At 39.6% G+C, this 18,986-nt stretch overlaps 1 protein-coding gene across 7 annotated transcripts in view; it reads left to right on the top strand.

The window, feature by feature from the left end:
* Positions 1–18,986, top strand: part of Ptprt (protein tyrosine phosphatase receptor type T) — a 1,084,881-nt gene that overhangs the window by 710,790 nt on the left and 355,105 nt on the right. For all 7 annotated transcript variants that reach the window (XM_021194826.1, XM_021194823.1, XM_021194825.1 and 4 more), the window contains exon 9: positions 17,407–17,516. In XM_021194826.1, the coding sequence (XP_021050485.1) occupies positions 17,407–17,516 (110 nt within the window). The remainder of the gene's footprint in view (positions 1–17,406; positions 17,517–18,986) is intronic.

Below are 18,986 nucleotides of genomic sequence, written 5' to 3'. Positions count from 1 at the left end.
TGTCTGTAATTGGTATAGTGGGCTTTGTGCCAAGCAAAGGTTTAGTTTACCCTCTACAGCTGACTCATCAGCATAATCTCTTAGCTCTGCCTTCAGTACAGTAGCACTGAGACATTGAATAACCTACCCCTATCCCATTGCTTGCTCCCAGCATCTACTGCTGGCTCTCTGATTTCAGCCATGGTGATCGCCAGTGTGGATTAGGTGACCAGTTATTTAGTCCTCTGCTTCAGCCCTGGCCTCTCAATGATGCAGTCAGAATGATTTTTTTTTTAAAAAACAGTGGAGAAACTCACAGCAGCCTTCTGCTCTAAACCTTCTTATCTTTCTCATGCTATTGATATTAAACACCTCCATGATATAATGTCCCAAAGTGACTAGGAGGCCCAATTCTGTGTGTTCAGAGTTCATTTCCTACTTCTGTCTCATTTCATGAGTCCAGTCATAGACTTCAAATAGACCAAGCATGCCCCTGCCTCCGGGCCTTTGCCCTTGTCATTTCCCTCTGACTAGAATGGCCTTCTACCAAATAAATAGAGCTATCTCTTTGACTCTATCAGGTCTTCATTCCTATTTAGAGTTTAGAGAGCTCTTCCTAGCTCATTTCATGTGGCAGCCTCTTACATGACACTTTGTCTCTCTTCTCTGCTTCGTGTATCCCCTTAGCATTTATCAACTGAAACCACATTTACACCTTACCTCTTATTATCTATATTCTTCCAAATAGAATGCACTCCACAGAGACAGACATTTTTTCTCTTATTTTGTTTACCATCACAATGCAAGTACTTAGAACAGCTCCAAGTAGGTAATATGCACACATAAATATGTTATCAAATCAATGGCTCCTGAGTCCTAGGAGACAAAATGAATTTTGCAATTATTTACCAAAGAAATCAGAAGACCATTGTAAGAGCTGTTTAGCATCCTAAGTAAGCTATGAGAAGATTCGGCTTCTGCAGTTAGCAATATAATATGAATCTGGAAAAGGAGATTGAGGTAAAGACACCATTAGAGATAGAAACAGTTGTTATTGCAACTGCAGAATTCAAAGTATGGTATCCAAGCTCTGTTAGAGCAGCTCTTGGGGGAATGCTATGGGCGCCTAAGGAAGGACAAAAACACTGGGCACTTACTTGGCGCCAAGCACCTTGCTAACCATTTTATGATGATGAAATATTAAATTCCCATGACAAATTATGAGGAAGTTGCTGGTTTCAGACCCTCCTTACAACAAGGAAAGGTCCCCCTAAAGATGTAAAGTAGTTTGCCCCAGGATAGACAACAAACAAGTATAAACAAAACACAAATCCTGGCAGTGTGGGTTCAAACCCATAGTCGAAGCCATTTCCTGGTAGTGCCTTATAGGTCCAAGCGATGGAAATATGAATTTTGATTTAAATGGTGATATGATCATCTTTCTTAAGATGCATGCCCAAAGAAATATAGAGACAGATCCTTTTCAACTTGCCCTGAGTACCATAAGAGGCTGTAACACAACTATACTGGAAGGAGTTAATACAGTACTTCATGGGAAGCTAACTGCTGGGCACAAGGGTTAAAGGCAGGGATAGGCTACCTGGAGCTCTGTGCCATGAACCACTCCAGATGCCAGGCCACATAGTAGAGGATGGGAACTCTTACTGCAAACTGATGTCCAGCGTCTGTATAGGGAAAGTATCTTTTTTCACTTCTCCTGTACTCTGACAACTGAAGGAGGAAGATTTTTTCTTTTGACTTGACAGCTTCAGCCTCATAGCAGAGAAATCAAGGAACCAGGGACTTAAAACAGTTTGTTACATGGTTTCTGCAGTCAAGAGAAGATCAACGGGTGCACGTGCGCTGCTCCTTTTTCCTTCCTTTATGTCTTATCAAGTTGAGCATTGAGACTGAGCATTGCACAATGGAAAGCCCTTTTAACAGGAAGTTGTCATTGGTAAGGAGACATTCCGATTAGAGGAAGCACAGTGTTTTGGATGCTACAAGCTGCTCCTCCTCAAACATCTAGAATGCTTTTCCGTAGAGAATCCTCCTTCTATCTGGATATTTCTCTAAATGCTCTGAGTCCATCCTCACAGGACAAGCAGAATCTTGTCTGGCCAAATGATGCCCTGTTTCCTCCTTTTCCCTTGGTCTTAAAGAAACTTAAAACAGGGATTCGTTCACTAGCAGAATGACACAGAAAGCCAGGCCACCTCTAATAACCCCACTTCTGGTAATACCTCTTAGCACGTTTCATAAAGACAGGTTTCCGGACAAATAAAAAGTGACTCCATTTTAATTAAGGAGGAAAGGATCTGATACTGCAAAGCAAGTGTCTCTAGAAATTAGAGGGGGGAAAAGGCCCTTTTGTTGTTGTTTTTATAAAGCAAATGCTAATATCCAGTCTTAAGTATAGCTAAGTAAACACTGTTATTGAATAAATCCCTGGAAGGGAAATTAACATTTGTAAAGACATGAGTTTCCCCACACTGATCTTTTAAAAGAGTTCAAAACTGTTTTCTAGCTGTGTGGTTAAGGAATAAAATCTATAAATAAAAGCAAGGTCAAAGAATGAAGTTCACTAGAACTAAATTAATGAGACGTTTATTTGTTTTATCCACTTGTGCAGAGTTAATTTCACACAGAGAAAAGAGTAAAATGTTTTTTTTAAGGATATTAAATATAATTTTATATTAACATTTGAAAATTATGTGACATGAAAAACTCTTGGAAATATATTTAAAACCTAATAAAAAGAAAAAGAAAATCTCATATGGTTATATAGTATAGTCAGAAATAGAATCAGTGGCTTAACATTTTTTCAATGAAGAAAAAGTTTAACAATTTAAGTTTGACTTGTTTTTATACATGTGATCAGATCATCACCCAGGGATTTTGTAATCCCATGTTACTCACAACTCTTCAGGGGAAGACGTCACAAACCTCCTGCCCCAATATGATGTGACCATAACCTTGACTTCCAAGCCAGAGGCTCTGAAGTCTTCTTTCAAGTTTGCAATGAGAAAGAAGGATGTTAGGTGCAGATATTCCAATCAAAATATAACTGAACAACCCAGTAACACTGTGGGAATAGAAAAAAAATATTTCAAGAAACCAACACTGGTTAAACTTTGCAAAATCCATTTATATAATTCACTGCATTAACATACTAACAGAGAGGAGGAAACATATCATTACTACAATGGATTCAGTTAGAGCTCAGCATGATTTTAAAACAAAATTTCTTTGAATATGAGGAATAAAATGGACCTTTTAACCTGCTAAATGATAACTACAAGTGACCTACAAACACCACATGAAAGGATGAAAGAATAGCATCATTATCTTTAAAATTGGAAAAACACATATGTCTATCATTATTCCCATTAAATGCTGTATTGGTGACCCTAAAAGACAGAAATAAAATGAGCTAAAAAATTGGAAAGAATAAGACTGTTATTAGCTACAGATGCTATGATTATTTACGTAGATAACCCAAAGAACTCTGAATACAAATATTAGAATTAAAATTGATATATTTCCTAAGATATCCACATAGAGGATTATATCCCATTTCTACTCACCTAACAAGTATGTAGTATTTTTTAAAGATACTATTTACAATTTCAATAGAAACAAATATAAAGGACATTAAAGAAGCCCCCACCAAAAAGGTATATTATACTTGTGATAGGAAAATATAATATTATAAAAACAGAATAATATAAAGGCAAATTACCTTTAAGCAATTACAAAGGAAAATCCAAACATTAAAGAAAAAAGTACATGTTGATCAAAAATGTATTTATACTAAGAAAAGATGGCTAGTTAAGACAGTTGTGAAGATGAACTTTAATATTACATGGTTAAAAATAAAGTTTAATAATTATATATGTGTGTGAATCATGTATGTATTATCACCTATACATATTATGTATATATATGTATATGTATATATATATAACCTATACATATAATATATTATGAAATATAGATTATAGTATGTATAGGTGTTTTGCCTACATGTATATTTATGCACCATATGTGTGCATTGCCCATGGAGGCCAGAAGAGGATGTTTTATTTCTCCTGAGACTAGGGTTACAAATGGCTGTGATCCACAATGTGGGTACTGGAACTTGAACCCAGGTCCTCTATAAAAGCCATCTTTCATCTCCTGATTTTCTATATATTGAGACAAATCATTATTTATTAAGAAAATATGATGTTCATACAGGGTTGGTCTAAAAGACCAACTAAACAGTACAGAACCCACGAAGAAACATGGTATAAGTTAAAAGCAGCACCGCAGGAAGACAAGAGATTCATGTAGTGATGGGTACTACACTGCAGGCGTGCATTTACTAAAGGTCATTTTATCAAAAGCATAAATTGCAAGCTTTTCATTGCAAGCATTAAAACATACTGTTGGGCCTTGGAACAGAGAAAGTATCTCTTCAAAATACTATATTTAGGGTTTTTCAGGAGTCAAATCTATACTAAGTATTTCGATGGAGAATATTTAGGAGGAGGTCACACTGGACATAGAGAGGGGGAAACGGACAGGAATGAATCAGGGCAAGACACACTAACCAGCAGCCCCATCAAACACTGGGTTTTAGAACAGTGCCATTCGAAGTGTGACGCAAACACAGGCATTGAATCATTCACTCTTTCTCCATGACCGATGAGAACAAGTGCACACACCAAGTGTTTTAAGAAGAGAAATGTTTGTTTTCAGAGCTTTTTAAGTGTTACTTTTAGTTTTTAATTTCACGTCCCCAGTGATCCATCCTTGATGTAATTTATTATAGCATCAGTCTGCCGTGTGTTGGAAATGTCTTCATCATCTTCACTGTCCTAACCACCACTACCACCCTTCCCGCTGCCACGTGCAAGCCACCAGGATTTCAGTGGTTTTAAGACTTTGATTAGAGCCAGTGGAGTGTGAATTTACCATACCAGGGGCAGGAAAACATGGGTGTCCACTCATCAGCTTCCTATGTCTCATGACTGATGGATGTTTTATAAACTTCACAGTATTTCTTATTTCTCCTGTGTGGTGACCATGGTTATTCCCATGGCTGTGGATAAAGAGAATGTGAGGTGTCTGAGCATGTGCATTGTTCAGTTGGATAGGGCTAGGGTACCAACAGTATCTGCTACTGTTTCTCTTTCTCTCTCTCTCTCTCTCTCTCTCTCTCTCTCTCTCTCTCTCTCTCTCTCTCACACACACACACACACACACACACACACACAACTGTGAAGGCCTCTGATAAATTCAAGTATTTTAAAAATTAATGACTGATCTATATCTGAAGACAAATATACAAGGCACAAACTGAGAGATTTACTAGTTTTTTTTTCCTGTGCTGGGAATAGAACCCAGAACTCTGATTGAAAAAGGCTGCCTCTGAATTAAGCCCAGTCCCCAGATTGTATAAAAATATAACATTTGTTTTATGAAATAAAGAAACCAGGAAATCAACACAAAGAGGCGGTATAGCCAACCAACATTATCGCATGTTCAGCTCACTTAGTATCTATTCCTAAGGACACCTTGGCAACAGTGTGCATTCTGGGAGGAAGCATCCATTATCCCTGGATAGAGTTGAGAAAGAAACTGTAAGCACAGGAGGGTTCTTTGATGGCAGAGGGCTTACTATGAGGCACCATCTCAAATAGTAGGCATCCAGAGGTAGAAGCCCCCTCCAAGTCAACCAAAACTAGTGAGCCACATCCCAAATGACAGAAGATAAAAGCCTTCAGGGTATAAATAGGTAGGATCTTGAAGATGAGCTAAAGTCCCTATCTCTTCTACCAGAAGATGCTCAACTGCAGCCAGAAGGCTTGAGTCTACCTTAGTGAAATCTGGTATACATTCAAAGAGATTTAGCATATATTTATGTAAACTATGCACAAGAGCGATCCATCTGGAAATAACCCAATTTTCAGTCTAAAGTAGAACAATGAGATAAAGCTAAAAAGAAAATGACAACATCAAGAACTGAAGAGATGGATTCAGATGTTCTAGAATGACAAACTGAAGTCTAGGAGCACCTTATCTGTGTGAAGGAAAGAAAGAAACCAAATGACCTAAATTCTTATATGGAGTCATCAATATATACATGTGCTACCTGGAATTTAGGCTGGTTACCATAAAGTTCTGTAGTCCTCATTGTGTTGATGTTGGTGGAATGGGGAAAGAAAGAGCCAATGAAGAGAGGCACAAAGTGAGTAACACCTTGCTTTTTGTGTAGTCAACATGCTATTATTTTTTATAAACACTTGGTAAACACAGCCAAACTTTATATATATTTGACATCATGCAAAGCAAAAGAGAAGCTTTTAATGTAATGCAAAACAAGAGTAATGAAATTATGAAAATGCAATTAGTAGAAAGCAACAGAAATTCCATAGTTTTAATCAAGGGACCCAAAGAGAAACATGAGTAGTGGAAGCTTTAAATAGTGTTACTGAGTAGAGGGACCTATGGTTACAGAGATGGCCTTTGCCCTCAAGAGAAGAGGAAACGGAAACTGCAAGAATCAGTTCTGTTGGAATAGCTTTGAATTTTTATAAAATTATTGCTAAGTTCTTCTGACTACTATTCCTTTGACACAAGGTCTCATGTAACCGTGGTTACTCTCATATGTGTTCTGTAGAAAGGTTGGCTTTGAACCTCTGATCCTCTCATCTCCACCTCCCAAGCACTAGGATTGGGAGTATGTGATCTCCTTGAAGAATAAGTGGGTAACTGTGCCCCAGACACATGGAAAGGGAGTAACAATGAAAGAGATGACCTTGCTCTGATGCATATTAAAACTGTCATCCCAAACTACAGGGAGATACTGTCATAGTAGGAGCTATGACTCAGTGAAGGCTGAAAACATATGCCAGGGTATAAAATAAGCCACTGTGGAAAGATGGCATTTTAAATCATAGTGTAAAGTTTTCTCTGGCCAAGTAATTGTCCCAAGAACGTCACAAGGAATTATGGGTAAATTTCTACTGTGTGCAATATAGAAAATACATTCCAGATGGATGACAGTTTTAGACCGAAAGAGAAAAAAATGGCAGTAACATAAAAAAGTCATAATAATTACTCACTGGTGATTTTTATTTGCTTGATCGGTGATGAGAAAGATAATCTGCCCTCAGCTGGAAAGTCTAGTGCTACTAGCTTGAGTTTCACCATCATGACCTCCATTAGACAAACCTCTGTCCATTTCCATCCCACAAACTTTCCCACCAAGCAACCCTCTCTACCGACCAGGGAGGCCTTCTTCCAATAGACAAACCTCCCCCATCTTTAGACAAACTTTCAGATGAATCAGCAGAAACCCCCTTTCTCGCCATTTCACTCCTCAGTGATTAAACCATCTCTACTCTCCCCAATTTCTTGCCCTGCTGGAAGACAGATTATCTCCAACTCTCTGAGAAAAATTAAGCCATTAGGATATTGAAGCTCCCCATCTGAGCAGCTCCATCTGTTCGTCCGCTTTCCATCTCTCACAGTGGGAAGGGGACTTCTCCCCATCCATTCCTGCTCTTACCTTTACTGGGGACTCCCAAGTCAGCCCCCTTTCTCTTTCTTACCCTTCCAGTGTGTGGCCCCTTTTGAATTATTTTTGGCAACTCTAGCCACGGCACACACCCCCTGCCATCTTTGGAAATGGCCTTTGTCTTTGCTTTGCTTCTCACCTCTGCTTTTACATTTTCTTACCCATCATAAGGAAAGGACTTTGCTCATACCACTTCATCTTCAGCTCCTTTTCAGCCCTCTCCAGGTAGTGTTACACAACCAGTCTCCCTAAAGTATGCTTATTCTAGCCACAAGTGTTGGAACACTGGCTTCAACAGTAACTTCAAAACCACTTCTGAGTTGAAGTTCAGCCATATCCCTCACTGCTAATCAATCCCTTCCCAACCCCTTCTATCGCTGCTGCAGTGACAACTCAATGTCCTGGTTCCCTATGGCTCCTAATGTTCTAGTTTCCCTCCTCATTCTTGAGACCAGTTTCCCTTAGCTAAGTCTAAGAGCTTCTTCACCCCCACCCCTCATTTTGTCTATATTCTTGCTGCTGGACCTTTTTCCAGGACATGATGTCAATAGACAAACATGGGTCTCAGTCTTATTTTTTTCCAAAGGCTATTTACCCACTCTGGCTGGATGTTCTATATATACCTCAAGTCGAAGAGAAGCTGAGCTCACCAGATTCCTCTCCAAAACTAGTCATCCTTTAAGACCCTTCTCTGTATGACTAACAGTCTGATTCGTGGGCTCAATTTAGCAGTGCTGTGTCTCCCTTATATATTCTATCATCGTTGCCCTCATCTATCACCATCAACTCACACTGGTTTAGCCTGACAGAAATCTCCCACAGTTCATTTCTCTTCTACACTCCTTGCTCTGATGCAAGCTAGCATCCTTTGTCTCCAAAATGACTACAGACTTCCTAACTGATTTTTCTCCTTCCACTCTTGACCTCAGAAAGCTATCCACCACACTCCCTCTGTTCCCTGCATTTACCCTAGATATTTCTACGTATCCATCAACTCTAACTTACTTCCCATTCAATATCCTGGCTTGCTAGTCTAGCATGTCTCTGTCTATTGTTCTCCTAGTATTGCATACCCTTACCTGAGAGTGCTGATAATAACTTTAATGAAATTATCTATGAGTAGAGTGACTTAACACATGTCTGCTCCCTGGATAGCATGCTTTAGAAGGATTTGACCACAGTTCTTTTTGTTATATGTATATCTCTAATGTCAGTAGCAGTCCCATTTTCACACTAAGATATATTTGCAGAGAGAAGGAGTTAGTTTGGAAGAAGCAGAGGGTATTTTGACTCATTTTCAAAGCTTTTACATACATTAAAGCTTTAAAAACACAAAAAATCTGGCAAAAACAAAAACAAAAGTATTTGTAAACTATGCAAAAGGTGTCCCTTTAGTGTCTTCACATGTGGTTGAAACAAACAATTCGCTCAGACAAAAATGAGCAAAAATAAAGAAAGACCCAACAAGATGAGCCCAGGGTATAGAGGGCATGTTCTCAAAAGAATCAGTGCAAATGACTAATTAAAGTGCTTTCCAGTATTCTAAAAATGACACATATACTTATTTTTTTAAATAGTCAGTGTAGGCAGAAATTGGGCCTAGGCATGTTCTTTTGTTGGGAGCCCAGACTTATACATACTTTCTGGGAGGCAATCTGGTAATATGTGTCAAAATCCCTAAAAATAAGATAGTTGATCTACTTAGGCCTAGTAAATTAATTACCACAAATTTGTCTTGAGGACATGAGCAAAGTTGTATGCGGATTCTTTATGAGTGCTCATCGAGAAAGATGAAATTGTGAAATCTGCAAGATCCTGGATGAACCTGGAAAATATTATATTAGATGAGGTGACCCAGGCTCAGAGTTTCAAATATTACATGTTGTAAAGGAACTGTATCAGCTCAGGAACCCCAAGACTAAGCTCTTGTGCAAAAGAGATTTTAGAGGACAAAAAAGGAAATGTACCTTGGTGGCTAGCTAAGGAAAGGCTGTCCAGAGACTGCCCCACCTAGCGATCTATCCCATATACAGTTAACAAACCCAGACACTATTGTGGATGTCAACAAGTGCTTGCTGACCAGAGCCTGATATAACTGTCTTCTGAGAGGATCTGACAGTGCCTGACAAATACAGAGGTGGATGCTCTCANATGGCTGTGGATAAAGAGAATGTGAGGTGTCTGAGCATGTGCATTGTTCAGTTGGATAGGGCTAGGGTACCAACAGTATCTGCTACTGTTTCTCTGTCTCTGTCTCTGTCTCTGTCTCTGTCTCTCTCTCTCTCTCTCTCTCTCTCTCTCTCTCTCTCACACACACACACACACACACACACACACACAACTGTGAAGGCCTCTGATAAATTCAAGTATTTTAAAAATTAATGACTGATCTATATCTGAAGACAAATATACAAGGCACAAACTGAGAGATTTACTAGTTTTTTTTTCCTGTGCTGGGAATAGAACCCAGAACTCTGATTGAAAAAGGCTGCCTCTGAATTAAGCCCAGTCCCCAGATTGTATAAAAATATAACATTTGTTTTATGAAATAAAGAAACCAGGAAATCAACACAAAGAGGCGGTATAGCCAACCAACATTATCGCATGTTCAGCTCACTTAGTATCTATTCCTAAGGACACCTTGGCAACAGTGTGCATTCTGGGAGGAAGCATCCATTATCCCTGGATAGAGTTGAGAAAGAAACTGTAAGCACAGGAGGGTTCTTTGATGGCAGAGGGCTTACTATGAGGCACCATCTCAAATAGTAGGCATCCAGAGGTAGAAGCCCCCTCCAAGTCAACCAAAACTAGTGAGCCACATCCCAAATGACAGAAGATAAAAGCCTTCAGGGTATAAATAGGTAGGATCTTGAAGATGAGCTAAAGTCCCTATCTCTTCTACCAGAAGATGCTCAACTGCAGCCAGAAGGCTTGAGTCTACCTTAGTGAAATCTGGTATACATTCAAAGAGATTTAGCATATATTTATGTAAACTATGCACAAGAGCGATCCATCTGGAAATAACCCAATTTTCAGTCTAAAGTAGAACAATGAGATAAAGCTAAAAAGAAAATGACAACATCAAGAACTGAAGAGATGGATTCAGATGTTCTAGAATGACAAACTGAAGTCTAGGAGCACCTTATCTGTGTGAAGGAAAGAAAGAAACCAAATGACCTAAATTCTTATATGGAGTCATCAATATATACATGTGCTACCTGGAATTTAGGCTGGTTACCATAAAGTTCTGTAGTCCTCATTGTGTTGATGTTGGTGGAATGGGGAAAGAAAGAGCCAATGAAGAGAGGCACAAAGTGAGTAACACCTTGCTTTTTGTGTAGTCAACATGCTATTATTTTTTATAAACACTTGGTAAACACAGCCAAACTTTATATATATTTGACATCATGCAAAGCAAAAGAGAAGCTTTTAATGTAATGCAAAACAAGAGTAATGAAATTATGAAAATGCAATTAGTAGAAAGCAACAGAAATTCCATAGTTTTAATCAAGGGACCCAAAGAGAAACATGAGTAGTGGAAGCTTTAAATAGTGTTACTGAGTAGAGGGACCTATGGTTACAGAGATGGCCTTTGCCCTCAAGAGAAGAGGAAACGGAAACTGCAAGAATCAGTTCTGTTGGAATAGCTTTGAATTTTTATAAAATTATTGCTAAGTTCTTCTGACTACTATTCCTTTGACACAAGGTCTCATGTAACCGTGGTTACTCTCATATGTGTTCTGTAGAAAGGTTGGCTTTGAACCTCTGATCCTCTCATCTCCACCTCCCAAGCACTAGGATTGGGAGTATGTGATCTCCTTGAAGAATAAGTGGGTAACTGTGCCCCAGACACATGGAAAGGGAGTAACAATGAAAGAGATGACCTTGCTCTGATGCATATTAAAACTGTCATCCCAAACTACAGGGAGATACTGTCATAGTAGGAGCTATGACTCAGTGAAGGCTGAAAACATATGCCAGGGTATAAAATAAGCCACTGTGGAAAGATGGCATTTTAAATCATAGTGTAAAGTTTTCTCTGGCCAAGTAATTGTCCCAAGAACGTCACAAGGAATTATGGGTAAATTTCTACTGTGTGCAATATAGAAAATACATTCCAGATGGATGACAGTTTTAGACCGAAAGAGAAAAAAATGGCAGTAACATAAAAAAGTCATAATAATTACTCACTGGTGATTTTTATTTGCTTGATCGGTGATGAGAAAGATAATCTGCCCTCAGCTGGAAAGTCTAGTGCTACTAGCTTGAGTTTCACCATCATGACCTCCATTAGACAAACCTCTGTCCATTTCCATCCCACAAACTTTCCCACCAAGCAACCCTCTCTACCGACCAGGGAGGCCTTCTTCCAATAGACAAACCTCCCCCATCTTTAGACAAACTTTCAGATGAATCAGCAGAAACCCCCTTTCTCGCCATTTCACTCCTCAGTGATTAAACCATCTCTACTCTCCCCAATTTCTTGCCCTGCTGGAAGACAGATTATCTCCAACTCTCTGAGAAAAATTAAGCCATTAGGATATTGAAGCTCCCCATCTGAGCAGCTCCATCTGTTCGTCCGCTTTCCATCTCTCACAGTGGGAAGGGGACTTCTCCCCATCCATTCCTGCTCTTACCTTTACTGGGGACTCCCAAGTCAGCCCCCTTTCTCTTTCTTACCCTTCCAGTGTGTGGCCCCTTTTGAATTATTTTTGGCAACTCTAGCCACGGCACACACCCCCTGCCATCTTTGGAAATGGCCTTTGTCTTTGCTTTGCTTCTCACCTCTGCTTTTACATTTTCTTACCCATCATAAGGAAAGGACTTTGCTCATACCACTTCATCTTCAGCTCCTTTTCAGCCCTCTCCAGGTAGTGTTACACAACCAGTCTCCCTAAAGTATGCTTATTCTAGCCACAAGTGTTGGAACACTGGCTTCAACAGTAACTTCAAAACCACTTCTGAGTTGAAGTTCAGCCATATCCCTCACTGCTAATCAATCCCTTCCCAACCCCTTCTATCGCTGCTGCAGTGACAACTCAATGTCCTGGTTCCCTATGGCTCCTAATGTTCTAGTTTCCCTCCTCATTCTTGAGACCAGTTTCCCTTAGCTAAGTCTAAGAGCTTCTTCACCCCCACCCCTCATTTTGTCTATATTCTTGCTGCTGGACCTTTTTCCAGGACATGATGTCAATAGACAAACATGGGTCTCAGTCTTATTTTTTTCCAAAGGCTATTTACCCACTCTGGCTGGATGTTCTATATATACCTCAAGTCGAAGAGAAGCTGAGCTCACCAGATTCCTCTCCAAAACTAGTCATCCTTTAAGACCCTTCTCTGTATGACTAACAGTCTGATTCGTGGGCTCAATTTAGCAGTGCTGTGTCTCCCTTATATATTCTATCATCGTTGCCCTCATCTATCACCATCAACTCACACTGGTTTAGCCTGACAGAAATCTCCCACAGTTCATTTCTCTTCTACACTCCTTGCTCTGATGCAAGCTAGCATCCTTTGTCTCCAAAATGACTACAGACTTCCTAACTGATTTTTCTCCTTCCACTCTTGACCTCAGAAAGCTATCCACCACACTCCCTCTGTTCCCTGCATTTACCCTAGATATTTCTACGTATCCATCAACTCTAACTTACTTCCCATTCAATATCCTGGCTTGCTAGTCTAGCATGTCTCTGTCTATTGTTCTCCTAGTATTGCATACCCTTACCTGAGAGTGCTGATAATAACTTTAATGAAATTATCTATGAGTAGAGTGACTTAACACATGTCTGCTCCCTGGATAGCATGCTTTAGAAGGATTTGACCACAGTTCTTTTTGTTATATGTATATCTCTAATGTCAGTAGCAGTCCCATTTTCACACTAAGATATATTTGCAGAGAGAAGGAGTTAGTTTGGAAGAAGCAGAGGGTATTTTGACTCATTTTCAAAGCTTTTACATACATTAAAGCTTTAAAAACACAAAAAATCTGGCAAAAACAAAAACAAAAGTATTTGTAAACTATGCAAAAGGTGTCCCTTTAGTGTCTTCACATGTGGTTGAAACAAACAATTCGCTCAGACAAAAATGAGCAAAAATAAAGAAAGACCCAACAAGATGAGCCCAGGGTATAGAGGGCATGTTCTCAAAAGAATCAGTGCAAATGACTAATTAAAGTGCTTTCCAGTATTCTAAAAATGACACATATACTTATTTTTTTAAATAGTCAGTGTAGGCAGAAATTGGGCCTAGGCATGTTCTTTTGTTGGGAGCCCAGACTTATACATACTTTCTGGGAGGCAATCTGGTAATATGTGTCAAAATCCCTAAAAATAAGATAGTTGATCTACTTAGGCCTAGTAAATTAATTACCACAAATTTGTCTTGAGGACATGAGCAAAGTTGTATGCGGATTCTTTATGAGTGCTCATCGAGAAAGATGAAATTGTGAAATCTGCAAGATCCTGGATGAACCTGGAAAATATTATATTAGATGAGGTGACCCAGGCTCAGAGTTTCAAATATTACATGTTGTAAAGGAACTGTATCAGCTCAGGAACCCCAAGACTAAGCTCTTGTGCAAAAGAGATTTTAGAGGACAAAAAAGGAAATGTACCTTGGTGGCTAGCTAAGGAAAGGCTGTCCAGAGACTGCCCCACCTAGCGATCTATCCCATATACAGTTAACAAACCCAGACACTATTGTGGATGTCAACAAGTGCTTGCTGACCAGAGCCTGATATAACTGTCTTCTGAGAGGATCTGACAGTGCCTGACAAATACAGAGGTGGATGCTCTCAGCCAACCATTGGACTGAGCACAGGGTCCCCAATGGAGGAGCTAGAGAATGGACCCAAGGAGCTGAAGGGGTTTGCAGCCCCGTAGGAGGAACAGCAATATGAACTAACCAATACCCCAGAGCTCTCCAGGACTAAACCATCAACCAAGAAGTACACATGGAGGCACCCATGTCTCCAGCCCCATATATAGCAGAAGATGGCCTTGTCAGACATCAATGGGAGGAGAGGCCCTTGGTCCTGTGAAGGCTCTATGCCCCAGTATAGGGGAATGCCAGGACAGAGAAGCGGGTGTGGATGTGTTGGTGAGCAGGGGGAGGGGGAGGGGTTTTGGAGGGGAAACCAGGAAAGGGGATAACATTTTAAATGTAAATAAAGAAAATATCTAGACCTGGGCATGGTGGCGCATGCCTTTAATCCCAGCACCTGGGAGGCAGAGGCAGGTGGATTTCTGAGTTCGGGGCCAGCCTGGTCTACAGAGAGAGTTCCAGGACATCCAGGGCTACACAGAGAAACCCTGTCTTGAAAAACCAAATATATATATATATATATATATATATATATATATATATATATATATAATAAAAGAATGTAATCTAATGATTTTTATCATGGCAGAAGGAATGGGGGAGAAGGCAGGATTCTACCAGAGACATTTTGGGCTGGTTAGAATCCCTTTACATGTTGTCTGTCATGTATAGCTCTCAGGTTCTAATTTTCAGGTGTGCATTTTTGTGGGAGTGGGGTTTGGTAGTAGTCTTGCTACTTGAAAGAGCCCCCCAAGAGGGGAAATACAGGTTTTAACTAAGGGGCTCAGGGCAGGAAACAGAACACACAGAATGCGGAAGTGGGACAGGGGAACAGGAAGCATAAGTGTGCCGGCAGGGCCAGGGAAACAGGAGAAGAAACTTCAACAAACAAGTATGTATGAGCATCTCATGAGGAAACCCGCACTTTGCATGGTAACTGAAAAAAGCATGTTTAACCCAGTGCTATCCATAGTCATAAAAAATTCCAACCACCACTAACACTCAATAGAGAGAGTTGCTCTGACCATAATGCTGTCACCTGCTCCCAAGAGGTCAGTAAGTATTCTCACCTAAGAATTTTAGGATTTTTTTTAGTTCTGGTTTTGTTTTGTTTGTTTTTGAGAAAGGGTTTCTCTGTGTAACAGCCCTGACTGTCCTGGAACTCCCTCTGTGAGGTGAGAAACTCACAGAAATCCGCCTGCCTCTGCCTATGGAGAACTGGGATTAGAGGTATGTACCTCCATGCCTGCAAAATTTTAGGAATTTTTCGTGTCTGTGATTTATCTAGTTATAAAAGAAGTAAAAATACAAGCATACACTGTATGAATTAATTTTGAAAAAATGTAAATTCAATTTTATATTTAGAATGTACATGTGTGCATATACAGCTGTGAAATACTAGAAAACTACTTTTGGATTTAAATGGCAGTGATTTTGTTGTTCATTCAATTTTAAAATTTTTGCCTTTTTTTTCTAGTGTTTTTGTTTCCTTTTCCCTCTTTTATTGAGAATAGATTCAGCGCCCCCCCCATACATTGTATCCTGATTTCAGTTTCCCTCTCGCTACTCCTTCCAGCTCCTCCCCACCGTCCCTCCCTTCCAGATCCATTCACTTTCTCTCTTTCATTAGAATAAGCTTCTAAGAGATAACAACCAACCGTAACAAAATAAAATAAGATTAAAAATATCAAATTTAGACAAAGCAAACCAACAGGAGGAAGAGAGTCCAAGAAGAAGGCACAGGATGGAGACCCACAAGTTTACACACTCAGGAGTCCCATTAAAAAAAATATTAAACTGAAAACTATAGCATGTATTCTGATGACCTGGTACAGACCTGAAGATCTTTTTGTATATTCTTAATATCAACAAATTATGTGTGTCATGTCCATAATGAGAAAAGCTAAATGCATTTTAATTTGACAATGGGGAACTGATTGCAGTGTATGCTTGAGGCTCTATTTAGAGAGTCATAGCATGATGATTAAGTGTGTATGCTTTGAAGTTGGGAGACAGGTGTTTCACTCCCTCTTCACAACTTAAGAGTGCTGTGACCTTGACCGAGTTAGTTAATTCTCACAGCTTCATTTCCTTTATCAGCATGAAGGGGATAATACACACTTGACCGGTCTGTTTTGTAGCTTAAGTGAAATAATGTATGTAACATTGCATCAAAGAGTAAGCACTTAGTAAGAATACCTGCTTTTATAATGCTGAGTAAGCACTTAGGAATGCTGAGTAAGCACTTAGAGTACTTGCTTGTATAATGCTGAAGTATAAAAAGATCTGGTAATGATTTACATGAATTCTTCATCCTCTAAGGGCTTATAAATGGAAGTTTGGGGAGTCATTTACTCTCTGGCTCAGCATCTTCTAGACTGTTGTGTGAGGATGCTGGATCCAGCCAGAAGATACTGATGGAAAGACTAGCCTATTACCGAAGCAGTCCCTAGGAAAGTGTGCTCATTAGGGCCAAATATTGGCATAAGTCATGCATCAACCTCTTTATCCAACTAGCAAGTGGATATTAAGCATCTACCCAACAAGGGATTAAGAGACTCAGCAGCATTATGAGTTAGCTGACTTCTTGGAGCAAGATGAGGTGTCCTAATTGGGTACATGGTTAAAGATGGATCCAGAAATTAAGAAACCAAGGAAGCATTTTCTAAAGTTGGAGAAAATTTGCCAGGACTAAGGCAATGCATTATTAAAATGACAGCAAATCCATTTTGCATGCATCAAATCACATTCCTAAAGCTGGCTGGAGCCTACTTATATCCTCTGTGCCTGATTTGGTTCACATTGTCAGTGGGCTTGCTCAATGAATGAAAAGCTGTCACTCCATGAGTCAAATCCATCTCATTGTCTGTCTGTGGAAGTAAAGGTTTATCTAAATACATGCATATTTAATCATTTACAGATCCTCAATGGCCATTTCTTTTTTGTTCTACAATAATAGAGTCAAGAGGATGGATCAGAAATCAGTCCTAAAATGATGTAGGAAGTAACATTAGGTTCACAGCATATCCTTTCTGTAGTTCCAGGAGCTGTTCCTCTCGAGTCCATCCAAGGGGGGCCCTTTGAGGAGAAGATCTACATCCAGTGGAAACCTCCCAATGAGACCAATGGGGTCATCACACTCTATGAGGTAAGGAGGCTCCTGAGCTACTTCAGTTGGCTCAGCTTCATTCAGTGAGTGAACAACTGCTCCTTCAAGGGCATAAAGGTGGGTGAGACACAAGTAGGGCACAGAGTTGGGTCATTTTAATCATGCCAAAGACAAATACATGTGGACATACCAGGCATTGACATGATCATGGTTAGGAGTGATCCCTTTGGCAAATGAGTCAATAGTTCAAGGCATCAGATTGTCCTAATGTACAAGAGAAGACCCATACCTGGAATGTGGAAGCTAAAGTTCCTATGGGAAATGACAATGCATACTGTTCATGGTGAATCACTCCATATTATGTAAATTATATATATATATATATATATATATATATATATATATATATATATATATGCATATATATTATCATCTTCAGGTGTTTACTTGGTGAATGTGTTCCTCCTGAAGATGTTATATCCCATGTCTAATATGATAAAGTTTTGCTGATGGGTGGGGAGGATTGTGAACTGCCATGTGTTTGTTTGTATATAGATGTGTGTGCATGTACTCATGTGTGCTTGTGTGTATCAGACCTTGGGTTTTTAAGAAAATCCTGTAGTTATTCTGTTTCAAGAGTAAAAGATTCCTGAGTTTTAACTTGCTCTATGCCCAAAGCCTATGTATCATTAGCTCCCTAGTAGTTCATAATACTTCCCATCCACTAGCAAAGCTTTATCATATTAGACATGGAACAGACCATTTTCAGGAGGAACACACTCACCAAGCAAACACCTGAAGATGGTAAACTAAGCTATATTGAAGGCCATTGCAGGACAAAAGCAAAACTGTCTCCACACAGGCTGATACCTAAGTCTAGGACCAGCATGGGGGTAAGACTGACACTACAAGTTCTACAAGTTCACTACAAGTTCTGAGACACTACAAGTTTCTAATACTGGACAGAGTAGAAAAACAGTGACACAGATGAGAGGCACAGATGGTGAAGTTAAAAAAGTTATGACCTTGTGTCTGATAAGCTTGTCCATATTCTCAGATTCCCCTTGTTTGGCCACTCCTCTCTTTAGACCTGATGTCTTATCTAAACAATGAAGGTGCCAATCACTGCTTCAGACCACAGCACATCTAAAGAGACAAAAAGTCCAGGGATTCACAGACTGAAACATGAGCCCTGGCTTATAAAGTTTATATGGCAAACCACAATGTTCATGGTGAATCTCCCCATATATATAAGGTCTTGGGTGAGTCTCCTCTGTTTCAAGGGTAAAAGACTCCTGAGTTGTAACTTTTTTTTAAAATTTATTTATTATTATTTTCTTTATTTACATTTCAAATGCTATCCTGAAAGTTCCCTATACCCCACTCCTGCCCCTGCTCCCCTACCCACCCACTCCCACTACTTGGCTTCCCCTGTGCTGGGTCATATAAAGTTTACAAGACCAAGGGGCCTCTCTTCCCAATGATGGCTGATTAGGCCATCTTCTGCTA

The sequence above is a fragment of the Mus pahari genome, chromosome 3 (genome assembly GCF_900095145.1).
Source record: "Mus pahari chromosome 3, PAHARI_EIJ_v1.1, whole genome shotgun sequence".
NCBI lineage: Eukaryota > Metazoa > Chordata > Mammalia > Rodentia > Muridae > Mus > Mus pahari.
This window is presented reverse-complemented; position numbering and strand designations above follow the sequence as displayed.